This window comes from Octopus sinensis, linkage group LG3 (genome assembly GCF_006345805.1).
Source record: "Octopus sinensis linkage group LG3, ASM634580v1, whole genome shotgun sequence".
Taxonomy (NCBI): Eukaryota; Metazoa; Mollusca; class Cephalopoda; order Octopoda; family Octopodidae; genus Octopus; species Octopus sinensis.
In genome coordinates this window covers 155,319,547-155,341,119 of record NC_042999.1, presented here as the reverse complement: position 1 = coordinate 155,341,119, position 21,573 = coordinate 155,319,547, and the positions used below count along the sequence as shown (strand labels likewise).

General features: G+C 37.5%; 1 protein-coding gene across 2 annotated transcripts in view; it reads right to left on the bottom strand.

Moving 5' to 3' along the window:
• Positions 1 to 21,573, bottom strand: part of LOC115209782 — a 217,152-nt gene that overhangs the window by 7,016 nt on the left and 188,563 nt on the right. For both annotated transcript variants that reach the window (XM_029778300.2, XM_036501510.1), the window contains 12 exons: positions 20,186 to 20,356; positions 18,546 to 18,716; positions 16,846 to 17,023; positions 15,420 to 15,628; positions 13,939 to 14,113; positions 12,311 to 12,427; positions 9,963 to 10,085; positions 8,280 to 8,405; positions 6,826 to 6,902; positions 5,526 to 5,631; positions 4,112 to 4,222; positions 1,245 to 1,361 (listed from right to left, as the gene is read on the bottom strand). In XM_029778300.2, the coding sequence (XP_029634160.1) occupies positions 1,245 to 1,361; positions 4,112 to 4,222; positions 5,526 to 5,631; positions 6,826 to 6,902; positions 8,280 to 8,405; positions 9,963 to 10,085; positions 12,311 to 12,427; positions 13,939 to 14,113; positions 15,420 to 15,628; positions 16,846 to 17,023; positions 18,546 to 18,716; positions 20,186 to 20,356 (1,681 nt within the window). The remainder of the gene's footprint in view (positions 1 to 1,244; positions 1,362 to 4,111; positions 4,223 to 5,525; positions 5,632 to 6,825; positions 6,903 to 8,279; positions 8,406 to 9,962; positions 10,086 to 12,310; positions 12,428 to 13,938; positions 14,114 to 15,419; positions 15,629 to 16,845; positions 17,024 to 18,545; positions 18,717 to 20,185; positions 20,357 to 21,573) is intronic.

The following is a 21,573-nucleotide window of genomic DNA, read 5'->3' as shown; positions in this document are numbered from 1 at the left end:
ACTTATTCTATCAGTCTCTTTTGCTGAACTGCTAAGTTAAGGGGACGTAAACACACCAGCATCAGTTGTACCCATCAAGGTTATCTTTTGTAGTTCACGGAGGTTGGAGTTACAGGCCATATACTATGGAAAGCACTCTCCATCTAAAATGGAATAAATGTGGTGATAATTTTAGCATGCATAGCAAAACAAAAAGTGCCCTTGCTACTCTTGGCCTCTGGAGGATGCCCGGTACTAAGCCAGCTGAAATAAAGTTATAATGAAAGGAAACCATAAATGATGATGATGATAATAATAATAATAATAATAATAATAATAATAATAATAATAATAATATTCTTCTCAATATCACAGATTTGCTTGTCAGTTGTTTGACCTTAACCAGCTGACTATGTCCCTTAGTGGCTGATGATATGTGCATCTCTGATCACAAGCAGAAGTAGTGGGGGTGCATCATAGCCGTGTGTTGAAAGGAATTCTTGGAGGTTTGGATAATTCACCTTTGGAAACATGGGTGGCTCGTTCAGCATCCTTAAACAATCCTTATTCAGGGACCTTTTGAGTGGGATGGGTTACTCGACCAGAAGAAAATTCTAACTGGGCCCCACCTGCAAGGTCATGCGCTGTTTATCTTGATATGAGATCACCATGTCGCACACATATGGTTGTGATGCATGTGCCTGGTGTACCCTTATCAGACGGGTAGTCATGATGGGTATACTGGGCTTCGTATATTTTACCCCAGTGTCACTTTGATGGCATGCGCTGCTCTCTCACTCAATAATAATAATAATAATAATAATAATAATAATAATAATAATATAATAATAATAGTAATAGTAATAGTAATAGTAATAATATAATAATAATAATAATAATAATAATAATAATAATATATAATAATAATAATAATAATAATAATAATATAATATAATAATAATATAATATAATAATAATAATAATAGTAATAATAATAATAGAATAATAATAATAATATAATAATAATAATAATAATATAATAATAGTAATAATAATAATAGTAATAATAATAATAATAGAATAATAATAATAATAATAATATAATAATAATAATAATAAGTAATAATAATAATATAGTAATAATAATAATAATAATAATAATAATAATAATAATAATAATAATAGTATAATAATATAATAATAGTAATAATAATAATAATAGTAATAATAATGATAATGATAATAAAAATAATCATCAATCATACCAATAGCTTCACAATGCGATGCATCTACCACAACCTGTTGAATGTCATAGGCACACTGGAATTTCTTGAAGTCACAGAAGGATTCATAGATGACTTTTACTGGACTACAGACTGGTTCTGAAGGAGAACAGAAACTGGTTTAGTAGTTTAAGAGCACTTTCTGAATGATGTAAATCTAATGTAGTTGAGTTGATGTTTTAAAACAAGACATGGATATATATTTGGATGACATACTCATAAATTTATATTTAAAAATACATTAATAATTACATTTAGAAGATATATCTATCTATCTCTATCTATCTATCTATCTATCTATCTATATCTATCTATCTATCTATCTGTCTTATTTCTATACTGCCCACAAGGGGCTACACACAGAGGGGGACAAACAAGGACAGACAAACAGATTAAGTCAATTATATCGACCCCAGTGTGTAACTGGTACTTATTTAATCGACCCTGAAAGCATGAAAGGCAAAGTCGACCTCAGTGGAACTTGAACTCAGAATGTAATGGCAGACGAAATACGGCTACGCATTTTGCCTGGCATGCTAACGTTTCTGCCAGCTTGCTGCCTTTCTGTCTGTCTGTCTGTCTGTCTGTCTGTCTGTCTGTCTGTCTGTCTATCTGTCAACTCTAGTACTTGACTGGTTCTTTATTTTATCAACTTTCAAAAGGATGAAAGACTAAGTTGGCCTCAGCAGGTTTTGAACTCAGAACACAAAGATCTGGAACAGATATTATGAAGCAATTTTCCTGGTGGCTTAAAAATTCAGCCAACCCACCATCCTTGGTGTGAACCATCAACTCTCTATGTTGTACATCTTTTTGGATACAGTGTCCACAGGTCTCCACAAGTACATGATGAAATCTCAGCACAGGCACCACTAAGATGGGGATAAGGGGAGAGAGTAGTTGCCCTAGGGAGCAGATGTGCTGAAGGTGAATATTTCCTCTTGCTTATAATACCTGATTATTAAGGTGGGGTGGCATACTAAAACTGACTCTACCCCTAGGTGCTGAGAACTCCTGCTACACCAATCAATTCACAATTATCTAAACAGTATCCAAATTTCAGATTATCTAAACAAGTTCTTATGATACTGATATTTTGATAAAGAGATCGTAATGCTTGAGAAGACCTGGTAAGCCAAGTGAGACCATACCATGGCCTATGCCAGTGCAGCATAACTAGCCCATTTAAGAGTACACTTCAATCATTGGGCAATAAACTGCCCTTGTGAAGACCTGTTGAGGCAAGTGAAGTCGTTGTTGTGGCCATTGACAGTACCACCTGATTGGAACCCATACTGGTGGCATGTAAACCGCACCATTCCAGTGTGGGCAATGCCAGTTCCGCCTGACTAGCTCTTGTGCTGGTGCCATGTAAAAAGCACCAACCAAATGTGACCATTGCCAGTACCCACTGACTGGCTCCTGTGCTGGGGGCTTGTAAAAAGCACCATCTGAACATGATCATTGCCAGGTCCACCTTACTGGCTCTTGGGCTGGTGACACATAAAAAGCACCCACTACACTCTTGGAGTGGTTGGCGTTAGGAAGGGCATCCAGCTGTAGAAACATTGCCAGGTCAGACTGGAGCCTAGTGCAGCCACCTGGTTTGCCAGCCCTCAGTCAATTCGTCCAACCCATGCCAGCATGGAAAATGGACGTTAAACAACAATGATGATGATATTTGTTTTCTTGATGATCCTTGATAAGAATATATAGATAATTAGTCATGGTCTTCTTGTCTCCCTTTGTGTGTACTGACATATTCCAAAGAATGATTGCTTTGCCATTCTGTGATGTGTTTCTGATGCATGAATGTTCCACTTTGATGACTCTTCAAAATACTGGCAAAACATCCAAAACATGGAAGCCTCAGCTCAGTCATGCAAAAATATATATTTTTTCTTGACTAAGAAACAATCAAGTTAACCCTTTTGTTACTGTATATATTTTGAGATGCTCTGTGTTGGTTTCCATTAGTTTTAAATAAAACAAAGAATTTAGTAAAATAACTTAGTTATCATTAAGCTAGTGTTAGGAATATAAATTATGACTAAGATTAGGTGGAAGATTTTGATTCAAAACTTATGAAAACAAGACATTTGTACTACAGAGCCAGAGCTGGTTTCAGCCAGGTTGGTATCGAAAAGGTTAAGAATTGTTTCTCTATAATAAATTTTAACCCTTTTGTTATTGTATTTATTTTGAGATGCTCTGTGTTTCTTTCAATTAATTTTAAATATAACAACGAATTTAGTAAAATAACTTAGTTATCATTCAGCTAGTGTTAGGAACATAAATTGTAACTAAGGTTTGGTGAAAGATTTTAATTTAAAACTAATGAAAATATGACATTTGTACTCAGAGCTAGAGCCGGTTTCAGCCGGGTTGGTAAACGAAGGGTTAATGATACTATGTGGACACAGATTGTGGGTAACTCTGGCATCTACTGATAATTATTTTCAGATTAAAAAGCGGTGTCAGGTCATCAGTTGATAGAAAATCAGGACTATACCTGTACAGGTAATATGTTTTAGTTAAGACTGAATTATGAGTCCTTTAATTCTAAAAGCTTCTTTCCTTGAACTGCTGCTCTCCGAAACATTGTCTTTATTCTCCCCTCATCTATGATATTCAACCTTTTAAGTTTTCTGTCAATTGACATCTTTTGAATTTGTAGGCCCCCTTTTACCTTCTTTGTAGCCCCTTACACTACAGTGGCCTCAAGTCTTCTTTAGGACAAAAACATAAAAAATACAAAAAAAAATAAATAAAAGGAAGCAATGCTTAAAGCTCTCAATTATGGCAAATTATAAGACATATATATAAATATAAAAAAAAATTATGCTTACTTTTAATAATTTCCACCTCTGTGCATGGTTCACAAACACATTTGGGTTTACCAGTTTCTTGATCCATAACACATACTTGATATTTCGGACATTTCACCTCACTGCATGACTCTGAAATAAGGAGCAAAATAGATGTGTTTGCAAATAATGATTTACTTGTTCACATATTCTCTCTTACTCTTTTCTTTACTCTTTTTTACACTTTTTACTTGTTTCAGTCATTTGACTGTGGCCATGCTGGAGCACTGCCTTTAGTCGAGCAAATCTACCCCAGGACTTATTCTTTGTAAGCCTAGTACTTATTCTATCGTTCCCTTTTGCCGAACCGCTAAGTTATGGGGACGTAAACACACCAGCATCAGTTGTCAAGCGATGTTGGGGGGACAAACACAGATACACAAACATACACACACACACACCACACACACACACACACACATACATATATACGATGGGCTTCTTTCAGTTTCTGTCTACCAAATTCACTCACAAGGCTTTGGTTGGCCCAAGGCTAATAGTAGAAGACACTTGCTCAAGGTACCATGCAGTGGGACTGAACCCGGAACCATGTGGTTGGTAAGCAAGCTACCTACCACACAGCCACTTCTATGCCTACATATAATTATCCTATATAATTATTATTGGGTTTTAGACTATAAAGGAGAAATAAACTAATCTTTGCTATGGTTACAGCTCTTTGATCGTTCCCTCGATTTCACCATTGTGTACAAGCAAAAACTGTGGTTTGAGTAACTTTTGACTGCTATTTTTAGCGTGTTGGTGTTACAAGCAGTACCTTTCATTATTAATTAATATTTTTTGCTTTTATGGTTTTTACGCATGCTAACCACTGATATTATTGTAAATTATGAACAGTAATATCCTTATATATATATATATATATATATATATATATATATATTATATATATATATATATATATATATATATATATATATACTTTATTTAAAAGCAGCAGAAATTTAACAAAAGCTGTTACTCGGAGTAACAGCTTTTGTTAAATTTCTGCTACTTTTAAATAAAGCATATTACTCTACCTCTGGTATTTGAGTAGTCTTTTTTCCCACCATGTTTCACATTTATGTGTTTACTCCGGTATATATATATATATATATATAATATATATATATATATATATGCAATGGGGTTTCACAGTTTCTATCTACCATATTTCCTCACTTTGCAGAGGTTGGCCTGGAGTCATAGTTGAAAATGCTTGCCCAGGGTGTCATACAGTGGGGCTGAATCTGAAACCATGTGGTTGAAAAGTGAATTTCTTTTATCCATTCAACCATGTCTGCATTCAACGATGATCAAGAACCATGAGTAGGAGGTTTTATTTTGCCACCCAATAGATAAACGAAGTCAGAAGGTCATAATGAGAAAGTCTTACTTTTGCATTCGTGGTGATAATCCATCTTTATTTTGGTTTGTTTCTCACAAGCTTTTATGATCAGGTCTGCCCAGTTTTCATATGACACTCCATCGGTACCACATATCTGGAAGATGAAAGAACAATAGCGAAAACAACAGATGTATTAGCATCTACATGAAACAAAAAAATTCACAAGATTATCTACCATCTTTCCAACTTTTTGGTTAATGGATTAACCGTAACGAAGTTAACATTTTGATTAATGGTGCCTACCTTTAATAATGACACATTTGCTGAGTCTACAGAAAACAAAAAAGGGAAGAGCGCCACCCTGACAGGGAATCGAACCCTGGTCTCCCATTTAACCAACAGGGATACTTACTACTATGCTACCAAGGATATATGAAAGAAATTGTTGTATACAGTGCTCAGGTGCACTACAACTAACAAAAAAAAAGAAAAAAAGTCATCAGGTGTACAGTGGGTGCCTTTTTGAATGCCATATGTCAAACACTTGTGGACTTGCTCACAAAATCAAAAAACAACACAGCACCCATGATTTTAGGAAACATTTTTTCATGCTTAGATTGTTGAAGCATGGAATGAATTTCCGTATCAGTCATTAAGTGTCAAAACACCACATCCTTCAAAACTTCCATGCATCATGAAATCGACCAACCATACATCTGATGGCTTTTTTTCTTTTTTTTTTGTTAGTTGTAGTGCACCTGAGCATTGTATACAACAATTTCTTTCATATATCCTTGGTAGCATAGTAGTAAGTATCCCTGTTGGTTACATGGGAGACCAGGGTTCGATTCCCTGTCAAGGGAGGCACTCCTCCCTTTTTTGTTTTCTGTAGACTCAGCAAATGTGTAATTATCAAAGGTAGGCACCATTAATCAAAATGTTAACTTTGCTAATGGTTAATCCGTTAACCAAAGAGTTAACTTCAATAACCAATAATCAGTTAATTCCTTAAAGATTAAACAAAAGTTATCAATAAACCATTAACGCTAATTTTTATTATACAAAAACAAAAATTAGTTTTTGTTCTAAAACCACCTAAAAACACCTTTAAAAAGGGTGAAGACTATAAAATTATCCTTGTTTGGCCTTTTTAAGGGCTTTAGAACCTCAAAGCTATAATTTTTTTTTACTTTAGAGTTCAAAAATGCTGATTTTATAGTTTAAACTTTTAAAAGACCTAAAAAAGGCTGATTCCATAGTTTTGGTCCTATTTTAGGTTTTTAATGGATTTTAGAGGCAGAAAAGAGTAATAGAAAAACTCAAAGATAAAAGATAAAGAAATACTAACTTTGCCTTCAACACCACACAGGTAACCATGGCATATACAACAGGTAGCTTGTTCTTCAGGTGTGATGGAACCAGTAGCTGATTGTAGAGAAACCAAAAGGATTTAATGTAATAGACAATCTTTATTTACAGTTCATAATGTTATTATATTTTATATATATATATATATATATAATGTAATTTATATATATATCATCATATATATATATAATGTAATTTATATATATATATAATGTAATTCATATATATATATATATATAAAATGTAATTTATTATATATATATATAATGTAATTCATATATATATATATATATATAAAATGTAATTTATATATATATATATATATCATCATCATCATCATCATTTAACGCCCGGTTTCCATGCTGGCATGGGTTGGACGGTTTGACTGAGGACTAGCGAGCCAGATGGCTGCACCAGGCTCCAATCTGATCTGGCAAGGTTTCTACAGCTAGATGCCCTTCCTAACACCAACCACTCCAAGAGTGTAGTAAGTGCTTTTTAGATGCAACCAGCATGGGAGCCAGTTGGATGGCAAGGTTTCTACAGCTGGATGCTCTTCCTAACACCTACCCCTCCAAGAGTGTAGTAGGTGCTTTTTAGATGCAACCAGCATGGGAGCCAGTTGGATGGCACAGAAGCCAGTCGGATGGCACTGGCATCAGCCACATTCGGATGGTGCTTTTTACGTGCTACCAGGACCGGAGCTAGTCAGTCGGGGCAGGGAGGGGTAGGCTGGCATTGACCACGTTTGGATGGTGCTTTTTACGTGCCACCAGCATGGGGAGCCAGTCAGGTAACACTGGTAACGACCCATGCATAATAGTAATTATAAAAATAATAGTATCAGAAGCCATCAAGAGGAATATAAAGGAAATGGGAATAGAGTGACTTCCATGCTGGTGGCACATAAAAAGCCCCCACTACACTCTTGGAGTGGTTGGCATTAGGAAGGGCATCCAGCAGTAGAAGCACTGCCAAATCAGATTGGAGCTTGGTGCAGCCTCCTGGCTTACCAGTTCCCAGTCAAACCATCCAACTCATGCCAGCATGGAAAACAGATGTTAAACAATGATGTTGATGATGATGATGATGATGAATGAAGGTGGGCAATTAAGCAAAGTTCCTAATATGGATCTAAGAAATCCTACTGGAGAGTGTAAAGATGGTGGCTTATCACAGGACTCTATGGAAGTATTGCCTGATGACTCTACCTGTGACTCTCCTAAGAATAATGGGGGGAGGAAATGGCTGGCTGGCTGACTGGGTTTACTTGATTAAATTATCTCTGGTATTTGGACAGATTCATTTATTTTATCAAGCTCCAGAGGGATGAAATGTGAAAGACTGAGGTTTGATTTGATCCAACATTGCTGCAAACCAAGAACTGAACCAAACAAAAGAATTTTTTAAAAAATGTTCTTATTTTCCACTTACCTGTACATTCTGTATCACCTGTGTTTTCATATCCAGAGCAACATTTGCAATTGAAACTGCCAGGTGTGTTTATACACCTGGAATGATTGCCACAGTTGTCTAGTTTCATCTCACATTCATCCACATCTATAGAATTCAAACAAATATAATTATAACGATATGCATAAATTAAGAGAAAACAATGTACATAAATTGTGAAAGTCAGTTATATAATGAGCTAATTGTTACCAGTATTATCGCTTCTAATAATGTGCATAAATTATGCGAATCATTTACATAATGAGCTTATAGTCAGCAACATTGCTAGTTCCAGTAATGTGCATAAATTATGAGAATAAGTTTGAAGACATCAACATAGGTGCAGGAGTGGCTGTGTGGTAAGTAACTTGCTTACCAACCACATGGTTCCAGGTTCAGTCCCACTGCGTGGCATCTTGGGTAGGTGTCTTCTACTATAGCCCCGGGCCGACCAATGCCTTGTGAGTGGATTTGGTAGACGGAAACTGAAAGAAGCCTGTCGTATATATGTATATATATATATATATATGTATGTGTTTGTGTGTCTGTGTTTGTCCCCCTAGCATTGCTTGACAACCAATGCTGGTGTGTTTACGTCCCCGTCACTTAGCGGTTCGGCAAAAGAGACCGATAGAATAAGTACTGGGCTTACAAAGAATAAGTCCCTGGGTCGATTTGCTCGACTAAAGGCGGTGCTCCAGCATGGCCGCAGTCAAATGACTGAAACAAGTAAAAGAGTAAAAGAGTAAGAGTATTATCATTTCCAATTATCTGCATAAATTATGAAAATCATTTATGTAATGTGTTTATTGTAACCAATATTATCATTTCCAATAATGTGCTTACGTTAGGACAAAATGTAATTTACATGAGTTTATTGTCATCATTGACTTAAATTGTTGTTAATCTCTTAGATAATCTGGAAGGGATTTAGATTATGGTTGTTTGATATAGGAAAATTATATTTTGAATGGTTTCCCTTGCTTTAGTTTGGTTGAGTTAAACATTGTTCAAGGAGGAGGAGGAGGAGGAGTAAAAAGAATGAGAAGAAGAAAGAGGAGGAGGAAGATAAGAAGGAAAAGGAGGAGTAGAAGGAGGAGGAGAAAAAGACAAAGGTGAAGAAGAAAAAGAATGAGAAGAGAAGGACAAGAGGATAAGGAGGAGGAGAAGAAGGAGGAGTAGAAGGAAGAGGAGAAAAGACAAAGGAGGAGAAAAAGAATGAGTGGAAGAAAGGGGAGGAGGAAGAGAAGAAAAAGGAGGAGAAAAAGGAGGAGAAAAAGGAGGAGGAGAAGAAGAAACAGGAGAAAAAGGAGGAGGAGAAGAAGGAAGAGGAGAAAAGAAGGAGGAGGAGAAAAAGACAAAGGAGGAGAAAAAGAATGAGAAGAAAGAGGAGGAGAAGAAGGAGAAGAATAAGAAGGAGGAGGATAAGAATGAGGAGGAGATTAAGGAGGAGGAGGAGGCAGATGAGAAAAAGACAAAGGAGAAGGAGAAAAAATGAGAAGAAAGAGGAGGAGGAAAATAGAAGGAGGAGGAGATGGGGAGAAGAAGAAGGAGGAGGAGAAAAGGAGAAGAAGGAAGAGGAGAAAAGACAAAGGAGAAGAAAGAAGAGGAGAAGGTAGAGGAGGAGAAGAAGGAGAAAACGTAAGGAAGATTAACAAGAGTTACCTTTGCATTTATTTTCATTCATGTAATAGCCTTTAGGACAGGTACATTCGTAGGAACCATTGGTGTTGATACATTGACCGACTTTATCGCAATCATGTGTGTTGGTCAGACATTCATTGACGTCTGTAGAAGAGATTGAGACATTGGTAAATTAATTGAGGTAAAATATGGTTACTTATTTACGTTTGACGGATAATTGTCCTCATCTTGTTTGTTGTTAACAACGTTTCGGCTGATATACCCTCCAGCCTTCATCAGGTGTCTTAAGGAAATTTCGAACCTTGGTTCTCATTCCTAAGGTATTATTATTATTATTATTATTATTATTATTATTATTATTATTATTATTATTATTATTATTATTCAGGTCACTGCTTGGAATCGAACTCAGAATCTTGGGGTTAGTAGCCCGCGCTCTTAAGTTAACCCCAGATTCCGAGTTCGATTCCAAGCAGTGACCTGAATAATGATGAAGATGATGATGATGATGATGATGATGATGATGATGACGACGACGACGACGACGACGATGATGATGATGATGATGACATCGAAAAATACCTTAGGAATGAGAATCCAGGTTCGAAATTTCTCCAAGACCTGATGAAGGCTGGCAGGTATATCAGCCGAAACGTATTAACAACAAAGAAGATGAGGACAAATATCCGTCAAATGTAAATAATGTAAATAATGTACATAATTCCTCATCTCTTAAATATAGAACTGAAAATATGGTCACTTTTGTTGAAGTGAACATGTTGGGGCAACTGGCATTCTGTTGTGACGATGAAGGTTGAAGCTGATCTGATCAATAGAACAGTCTACTCATGAAATTAACGTACAGGTGGTTAGGACCTTCATAGACATGTATACCCTTAATGTAGTTCTTAGGGAGATTCGGTGTGACACAGAGTGTGACAAAGCTGGTCCTTTGAAATACTTGTACTGCTCATTTTTGCCAGCTGAGTGGACTTGACCAATGTGAAATAAAGTGTCTTGCTCAAGGATATAGCGTGCAGCCAGGAATTGAACTCATGGCCTGGAGCAAATGATGGAGAGAAAGAGGCCTGGGGTGGCTGGGGTTAAAGTAGATGTCTGAGGGCATTGTGGGTGATAGCAGATAAGTGAGGTGTTAATGATGGAGAACAGCACAGCAGGGGAAAAAAGGCGCAGAACGGAGGAGATTGGTGGGGACAGCAGACGGGGAAGACAAAGGGGAATGGAACTGGTTTGAGGTGGGTGAAGAAAGGCGAATGAAAAAGGCGGGTGATGGGGTATGTAGTATGAGCTCTTAGGTGATAAAGAAAGATAGGAGTTAGGAGATAAAATGCGTGTGTGTGAGGGAGAAGTTGATGGGGCAGAAAAGGTAGGGATAGGGGTGGGGAAGAGCCCCTCACGGAGAGGCATTACCAAGGTGGTCTTAGGATACCAGTTCTCTCTGTGCTTATGTTTGTCCCTTCTCGAGCCACGCCTGGCTCATAAGAGCCGGTTTTCCTGGTTTCCTTGGCGTATAGGTTCCCCACCTGGACGGGACACTGGTCCGTCGCAGGTGAACTGCAAGATGCAAGAGGAAAGAGTGAGAGAAAGTTGTGAGGAAAGAGTCAGCAGAAGTTTGCTATTACCTTCTGCCGGAACCGCGTGGAGTTTAGGTGTTTCCGCTCATAAACACACACATCGCCCGGCCTGAGATTCGAACCCGCGATCACTCAACCGCGAGTCCGCTGTTCTAACTACTAGGCCATGTGCCTCCACCTCTGTGCTTATACTCAGTGTTAAATAGGTACATTGATGACCTAATGGTACAACTTCACATACACAATATATAAAGGTGGCGAGCTGGCAGAAACGTTAACAGCCAAGTGGAATGCTTAGCGGTATTTCGTCCGTCTTTATGTTCTGAGTTCAAATTCTGCCGAGTTCGACTTTTCCTTTCATCCTTTCGGGATCAATAAAATAAGTACCAGTGTTCTCAGTTCAAATTCCGCCGAGGTCGACTTTGCCTTTCATCCTTTCGGGATCAATAAAATAAGTACCAGTGTTCTCAGTTCAAATTCCGCCGAGGTCGACTTTGCCTTTCATCCTTTCGGGATCAATAAAATAAGTACCAGTGTTCTCAGTTCAAATTCCGCCGAGGTCGACTTTGCCTTTCATCCTTTCGGGATCAATAAAATAAGTACCAGTGTTCTCAGTTCAAATTCCGCCGAGGTCGACTTTGCCTTTCATCCTTTCTGGGTCGATAAAATAAGCACTAGTTGCGTACTGGGGTTGATCTAATCGACTGGCCTCCCCACCCAAAATTCCGGGCCTTTTGCCTAAAGTAAAAAAGAAATACACAACATATAGCCTACCTTCACAAAATTCGCAGTTGGTGTTGTAGCCGTCGGGACATTGGCAGTAAAATCCATTTTGGACACTTACACATTCAGCAGGATCCGTACAGTTGTGCTCTTTTTGGCAGAAGTCCTCTGCAAGATGAAGGAATTGTAGCTTTAATATTTGAATTCAAAAAATAAAATGAGAGATTAAGAGGTGGCCTTGATCTCCAATCTCTGGTTTTACTGGCCCTGCTGGCTTTTCTTTCATCGGCCATTAACATTTCGTCATTAACAGGGTTCTCCGCAGCACAACAAAACCAAGTGTGATTGGGGAGCGCGAGGTGACCAAGGTGATATGGAGCCAGCTCGGCCTGCGCCCTGCAGACGTTCACCCCCATTCTTCCCTATGTGGACGCCTGGTCCTCTCAAAAGAAATGTGATGCCATGTTGCATGATCTCAGATGTAGCATGATCTCAGATGTAGCATGATCTCAGATGAGATATGATGATGATGATGATGCTGATGATGATGGTGGTAGTGATGGTGGTGGTGGTGTTGATTGCGAATGGTGTGGATGATGATGTTTAAAAGTTACTGTCATAAATATGCGTTTGTACAATCGTGTGCTAAATTTTGAAGGAAAAATATACACCCGTGGTAAAATATTCTGTGGTAATCCATAAAGGCTGTGTGTAATATAAATCCCATTATTAAGTTCTCTTCAATATATGATCCATAAATGCAGAAAATAAAAGTAATTAAACTTTTGCCTTTTATAGTTGTATATATACACTTTTAAACAACATCTTTTTCATATATTTTTAAATAGCATTCGATTGACTACACGGAAATTCACCCACTTTATGTCTGACGAGTGGATGTATTACCTAATAATGGTTATCAAATTTAGATTCCTTTTCTAAGGATAATACATTCACGAAACGATCGTAAGATATTTTAAACTTTTAACTTTTTAAATAATCATACTTTAAATATATTTATACATCTATCTAATAAAAGAATCTTGCAAACCAAATCCCAAAACGAAATATATATATATATATATATATATATATATATATATATATATATATATATAAATTATGAGTTAGAGGTTATGCAACTGTCTAAGGGATAAATGTATCGTAGGGACTATCTCACTATGTATAGGCCTTGCTATAAGGTTAACAGTAGTTGGTAATTTAAATGGTAAAACGTTGGTTTAATATATTCAGGTAAGAAAAGAAATGGAGCAACAAATAGCAATTAGAAGTTGATCATTGGTATTAATTGTATTAATTGTATTAATTGTAAAAATACAATTAAACTGTGACCTTTTAATACCAAAGATCAACTCCTAATTGCTAATTGTTGCTCCTTCTTGATCTTGTGCTGTGTAGGGACAAGCATATCAAAGAAGAGCCCCAACGTTTCCTTCACGTGTCATAAAAAGGGAACTAAATGATGTTGAGGTAGGATTTATACTTCGACCACGTAAAGACCACACCGGCAACGACTACCCAAACAGACCCATAGGTTGGAGGGTTATCGCCTGAGTGGTGTAAAGGCATCATCGACCAACAAATGGCAGATGCAGTGACGTGCTGTTAGAATGCACGCCTCTCTCATATTTTTTGCTGCTTCCTTATCTCGTACTTACCGTAGCATTGGGTGCCATTACCGAAGAATCCATCGTTGCAGAAGCAGTCATATACACCGTCTTCTATTTTACAGGACGCGTTTTCATGGCAAGTATAACCAGAGAATACGATTGTGCCATTCTGTTCACAGAACGCCTTCTTTGAACAGTTGCTTATTACAATTTGATCACCGATCTGGAAAAATAACGACGTTTTCAGAATCAATAAATTTGTCAAAGGAAACGAAAACTCTGCAAGTGGTTTATAGTCCGCTAATCCATGCTGACACGGAAAAATGAATGTGAAATGAACGATTGAACACACACACACACACACACACACACACACACACACACACACACACACACACACACACACACACACACACACACACACACACACACACACACACACACACACACACACACACACACACACACACACACACACGTTCTAAGGGTGAAGCCGAGAGTCGGGAAAATAAGAAACTCAAGAAATTATTTTTCTGACACGGGCTGTGTGGTAAGAAGTTTGCTTCCCAACCATAGAGTTCCAGGTTCAGTCCCACTGTGTGGAACCTTGGGCAAATGCCTTCTACAATAGAGTCCGAGTCGGTCGAACAAACCCATGTAAATGAATTTGGTTGATGGAAACTATAAGAAGCCTGTTGGTGTCCCAGGACGGCCGCAGTCAAATGACTGAAACAAGTAATATATATATATATATATCTATATATATATATATATATATATACATACATATGGCCAGCGGGTTGGCGTCATTCGAAGGCTAAAACAATGCGAACGCATTGTGACCAGCGATGTGTAACAACATCTGATGATCTGGTCGGTCACGTGATCACGTAATATATATATACATACATACATACATACATACATATATATATATATATATATATATATATATATATATATACACACACATATATATATATATATATATATATATATATATATATATATATATATATACATATACATACGTAAATGTTGAACGGTGAGAATGAGTGCTCAATACCGCATTAGTGGAAAGAATTTCTTTGTGTATTAAGGCTACCATTGGTTTCATGTTAAGAAAAAATATCCTCATATCTTAACAATTTTTCAAGCCAATCACATGGAGAAATGGTATTCCTTTCCATTACACTAACCACTGTCATAACTGTCATAACTGCAGAGCTTATTTTTTCCCCCATCTATATAAATCATTGCTTGTATTCATCATTCATAGACCAACATGAAAAATACTATGTGCAGTAAATAAAACTTTTGTTAATTGTTCACGAGGTGTTGTTCATTTTCGCGCAGCCAGTAACTCAGCACAACCACATAGCGAATAAAAAAGTGAAAAAATGGCAAAACAAATCCCAACAACAACTAAAAGACAACTTTGTGACATGTCTTAACTACACAGCCACATAATACCAATACACGTTATTCACATTTCATTAAACAGAATATAAAAATTACGTTGGTCATACCGCATAATATACATCGTTGTAGACGCAACCGCAGTCGCTCGGAAGTATACATTCACTTTCTTGTCGGACGAATCCGTTTTTGCAAAAGCATCCTTCAGCACATTGCTCTTTTGAATCGTTTACTTGGTTCGCATTCTGTTCAAAGCAAGTTTTAACATCTGTTAATTTTCCACAACTCTTCCATTCCTGGTTCGGTCCACAATCCTTGCCTATATAAAACGTACAAAGTTGTATTATATATGTGTGTGCGTGTATATATATGTATGTATGTATGTATGTATGTATGTATGTATGTATGTATGTATGTATGTAGTATGTATGATGTATGTATGTATGTATGTATGTATGTATGTATGTATATATGTATGTATGTAGGTATGTATATATATGTATGTATGTATGTATGTATATATATATATATATATATATATATATATATATATATATACATATATATACATATATATATATATATGCATACACATATAATAAGAAAAGAATTTTCTTACAACACACACACATATATACACACACACAAATACACACACACATAAACATAAATATAAAGACACATTTATATATGCACATGTATATATGGAAAACAATATGTGCACATATTTGGTTACATGGCTAAGAAGTTTCCTTTGTCGCTACATGGTACAAGGTTCAATCTCATTCCATGGCACCTCCAGCAGCTATTTTCTAGCTCGTGAGTGAAATTTATTTATTTGGCAGAAACTGTGTAGGATCCAACCTGTTTCTGCAGACTTAATCTGCCGTTTAATTTAACAATATCCTTGATTCTTAAGTGACTTTAGCAGACTTCACTCTGGTATCTTCGGCCCATGCACCCCCTCAGCGGATAACTACTTCATTTCTTAAATAATCTCAAAGTCTTTGAAAAAAAATTCACATGTTAATCTCTACTAATTTCAACAAAGCCGTAAATCTATATATATAAAGCTGAAGTTGTGTGTGTGAGTGTGTATGTGTGTGACAGATTTGGTAGCCTTCAACTAACACTATCTCCTCCGAGACCCTGCGGCGCAAGTTGACCAAAATTGAGAGTATGATTTCAGAAGAAGACTTGCTCTTCATTCCGCAGAAGAAAAAATTCAAATCGGACCATGTTAAGACCATAAATTATTTACATAAAAAAGGTGCTTTTTTTCTATGAAAATCCCTATTTTTTTACGATTTTTTGACTGCTGTGTCGCCATTTTTGGTGTATTTCAACCAATGTTCACTTAAAGAGAATAACAAGCTAAATAATGCAAAATTTTTACTTTTCAAAAATTCCCATTCTAAACTTTGTTAACGCGACATCAAGTGTGCCGTTTGAAGCGAAACTAAAAAAAGAAACCCGAGCAACGCCGGGCTATACTGCTAGCAGATAGAATAAAATGAGAAATGAAAAATGACTTACGGCATAAATCATGCAGCACGACTGGTTTCACTTTCATATTTTCCTGACATTCGACCATCAAGGCGTTCGCGTATTGACACAAGGTGTCAATAATGTAGTTATGCATAAAACACAAATCGTACACACAACCTAATTGGAATTGTTCTCTTGTCTCTTTATCCATTAAGTCAAAACATTCCTATAAATACAAAATTATACACATACATATGTATGTATTCTTCTATTTACTGTTTTACGCTTTATTATTCAATCTACTATCTTATCCCTTTATAAACTGTGAATTCCCTGACTAGAACTTTCATACTTACCTTGTCTCTGATGACGGAATACCCAGTGTATGGAGATGCTAACCTATCATTTGGGGTATCTCAGAAACAGCTGTAAGATATTCATCTAATATATATATATATATATATATTATATATATATATATATATATATATATATATATATATATATATATATATATATACATGAAGTTAAGCATATTTCCGGTCATAGAGTGATCAATGGTTTCGAATCCATAAAGCGCTTATAGACAACTCATCAGACTTCAATGGTCGCGGGCATATGTGGAAGCACCCCGTCGGTTACGACGACGAGGGTTCCGGTTGATCCGAATCAACAGAACAGCCTGCTCGTGAAATTAACGTGTAAGTGGCTGAGCACTCCACAGACACGTGTACCCTTAACGTAGTTCTCGGGGATATTCAGCGTGACACAGAGAGTGACAAGGCCGGCCCTTTGAAATACAGGTACAACAGAAACAGGAAGTAAGAGTGAGAGAAAGTTGTGGTGAAAGAGTACAGCAGGGATCATCACCATCCCTGCCGGAGCCTCGTGGAGCTTTAGGTGTTTTCGCTCAATAAACACTCACAACGCCCGGTCTGGGAATCGAAACCGCGATCCTATGACCGCGAGTCCGCTGCCCTAACCACTGGGCCATTGCGCCTCCACTGGCGCGGGCATATAACCTTTCTTAAAACTGGAGATAGAAAACCTTACGCCAGTTAATTTGTATACAAAAGAATAATATATACTATTTGAGCCTTAAACAGGACGAGTTATCAGCCCTAGACTAGTTGGATTGGCAAAGTATGGACCTAAATGGTGAACAGGGAATTTCCGCCTTTAGAATGGTTCCAGTTTACAAGTACTTTTTACAGCCCTAATCTACAAACGGGGAATCCCACACCTGCAATGGGGCAGGGGTATAGATCTCTCCTCTCTCCAACGCAGCCGGGAGCGCTACATCATTTGCGTTATGTGGAAAATATTCCATCAATATTGTACAAATGATGTTGGCATCAATTTTAAAATCCATCCTTGGTCCCCTGGCTTTCCGCCCACTACAAAAATCGAACTCGGTACATATAGCAACATTACGTCACAATTACTTTACCCAAACCGGTCCAGCTCTCTTTAATACCATGCCAAAATACGTCAAAACGGAAACGGATCCCATAAAATTCAAATGTTTACTGGACAAATTTCTTCAAAAAATCCCGGACCAATCTCCTACACCCGGATATGTCTCCAACAATAATAAATCTTTGTTAGAGTGGGCTGTGGTGCCCCATATATGACTAAAAGACTTCACCAAGTGGTGGTATTGAATTAGACATGACCTGGGCCTATATTGGCCGAAACCTATCAGGAAGAAATCGAAATAATAATAATAAAAACAATACCCATAATACCTGAAATTCTTTGTTTACTTCATCACACATGAAGGTTGCTAATTCTTTCTTTTCTTCTGTACAGATAGGTTCAGTGGAGTTTTCACAATCCTTTGAACAAGTGCTTTCAGGTAAGTCTTCCAAATCGTTCTCAGCAATCCAAGACTGACCAAAAGCTCTTGCACTTGTTGCCTGGAATTGAAATAAGAATCAACATGAATAACAATAAATATTATTCGCTGACATACATCACGATTTATCAGAGAGAAAGGGGTTGTGAGTGAGTGACTAAAAGAGAGAAAACAAAGAAAAGAAAAAGAAATCATGATACCTGTCTCTCACACACTATACATCCACGTGGACCATTTTCATATAAGCTAACCTATTTCTTTGCTGCCTACAAGAGGCTAAACACAGAGAGGACAAACAAGGATAGACAAATGGCTTAAGTCGATTACATCGACCCCCAGTGCGTAACTGGTACTTAATTTATCGACCCCGAAACTCGGCGGAATTTGAACTCAGAACGTAAAGACAGACGAAATAGCGCTAAGCATTTCGCTCGGCGTGCTAACGTTTCTGCCAGTTCGCAGCCTTTTCCATATAAGCTAACCATTCAATATACTCCTTCAATCTGAACACATCATTCAAAATACTGCCTGGATTGACTTAGGATTATACTTAAGGACCTATACCTTCACAGAAGTACGGACTTCCATACCCTCCAGAACAAGATGAGCCGTGAACTTTATTCTCCTGTCTTAATTCTTCTATCTACTGTTTTATTCTGTTATACACTGTGAATTCTTTGCAGCTTTCCCTACATACACACCTTGTCTCTGATGATGGAATACCCAGTGTATGGAGATGTTGATGCATCTCCTGGGATATCCCAGAAGCATCTGTATGACATTAATTACATTAATTACTTCTACTTCTCCTTTTTTATGATTTACCTTACTCTAATTAAATACTCTAAATGACCAGAGATACTCGTCCTGCCCTGGTTTTGTCGTCCATTTTCTTTCAATATATACCTGTTAGCTCGGAAGCTTACTACAGATCCCTAGCTCCAGCCTTAGCTGTGAACGTGGAACCTAACGGATGACCAATTATAGCACTTACGCAGCGTACCTATCCGTTTAGATCACCAGTGAACTAAACCCCTCATATTCTATATATATATATATATATATATCCCCAGCATGGCCGCGGCCTTCGGGCTAAAACATTTTAAAGGATTTTAAGGATTTATATATATATTAGAAAAAATAAGGTATTCAGAGATCTGGCAAATTGAGTCTAGTAGTACTTTTATATCTAAAGTTTTCTAGATAGTGTATCGGTCTCTTTTTGCTGAACCACGAGGTTACAGGGATGTAAACAAACCGACATCGGTTGTCAAGCGGTGGGGGGGGGGACAAACACAAACACACAGGAGGACACACATAACACACACACACACACACACGCACAAATAAGATGGGCTTCTTTCAGTTTCCGCCGACCAAATCCACTCACAAGACTTTGGTCAGCTTGGGGGTACAGTAGAAAGATAATGTCAGTCGTTTCAAGTATATGAGACAAAAATAATCCCCTCTAAGCGGATAGAAATAATGTTGAAAAGCTATCTGAATTAGACCAATAAATGTTAGACTTGCGATTTTTCCTTCATCTCCACAGCCTTTACCCATTTTCCAATCATCTTCTTCGACGTCGTTGAAATTACCACAGAGTCCACACGTGGAATTGACGAACTTTTCCTCAAGAAGCACCTTGACGAATGCCTGTCCATCCCAAGATACTTGCAATCCAAAATCAGCAAATAATTTCTGAAAAACAATGGGAACAATAAATAAATAAATAAATAAATAAATAAATAATAATAATAACGATGATGATGATGATGATGATGATAACAATAACAGCGGCAGCAGTAGCTGCGACGACAACGACGACAACGACGACAACGACGACAACAACAACAACGCGTGGAGGCACAATGACCCAATGGTTTGGGCAGCGGACTCGCGGTCGTAAGAGCGCGGTTTTGATTCCCAGACCTGGCATTGTGAGTGTTTATTGAGCAAAAACACCTAAGCTCCAAGAGGCTACGGCGGGGGATGGTGGTGGTGAACTCCGCTGTACTCTTTCACCTGTACTCATTCACGTAGTTCTCGGGGAGGTCCAGCGTGAAACAGAGTGTGACAGGTTTGGCCCTTTGAAATACAGGTACAAAAGAAACAGGAAGAAAGAGTGAGAGAAAGTTGTGGTGAAAGAGTACAGCAGTGTTCACCACCACCCCATGCCGGAGCCTCGTGGTTCTTTAGGTGTTTTCGTTCAATAAACACTCACAACACCCGGGTCTGGGAATCGAAACCGCGACCCCACGACTGCGAGTCCGCTGCCCTAACCACTGGGCCATATATATATATATAAAGTTATATATAAACATGAAAGCACAAAAAAAAACACAACAACGCGAGGACGTGGAACAAATATAGTATTATTGGACGCTCAGGAAAGAAGGAGGCTTCAACGTTTCGAGCGGAGCTCTTCGTCGGAAACATAGGAGAAGGAAAGATCCAGAGAAGGGAAGACAGAGGAAAAAAATCGCCAACAGTACACACGAGGTCGCAAAAAGAGTTAGCGGTTATTGTAACCGACTAAGGGATAAAATATCCGCATATACTATCGGTGTCAGTTACCCGTGTTATCTCTGGGCAGGAGTATGCATGCACACTATGCTCGTAGAGTACAGGTAACAACAGAAAAAAAACAAAACAAAGGTTTATCAGGAATCAAATTTAAATAATCAGAAAATGGAGATAACTTTAGATGAACAAACAAATCAATTGGACAACATCTGTAGCTTATTATTTAATACAAAACAGGACATAACATTTATGTGACATAACAATTCTTACGGCCGTTTCCGCTTCCGATTTCAGTCAGTGCCTACGAAAGAAATGCGAAAATAATATCCTTTATCAACATAGGATATTCGAACTAGAACATGGATCTTCATCAGAGTGAATACAAAAGCGTA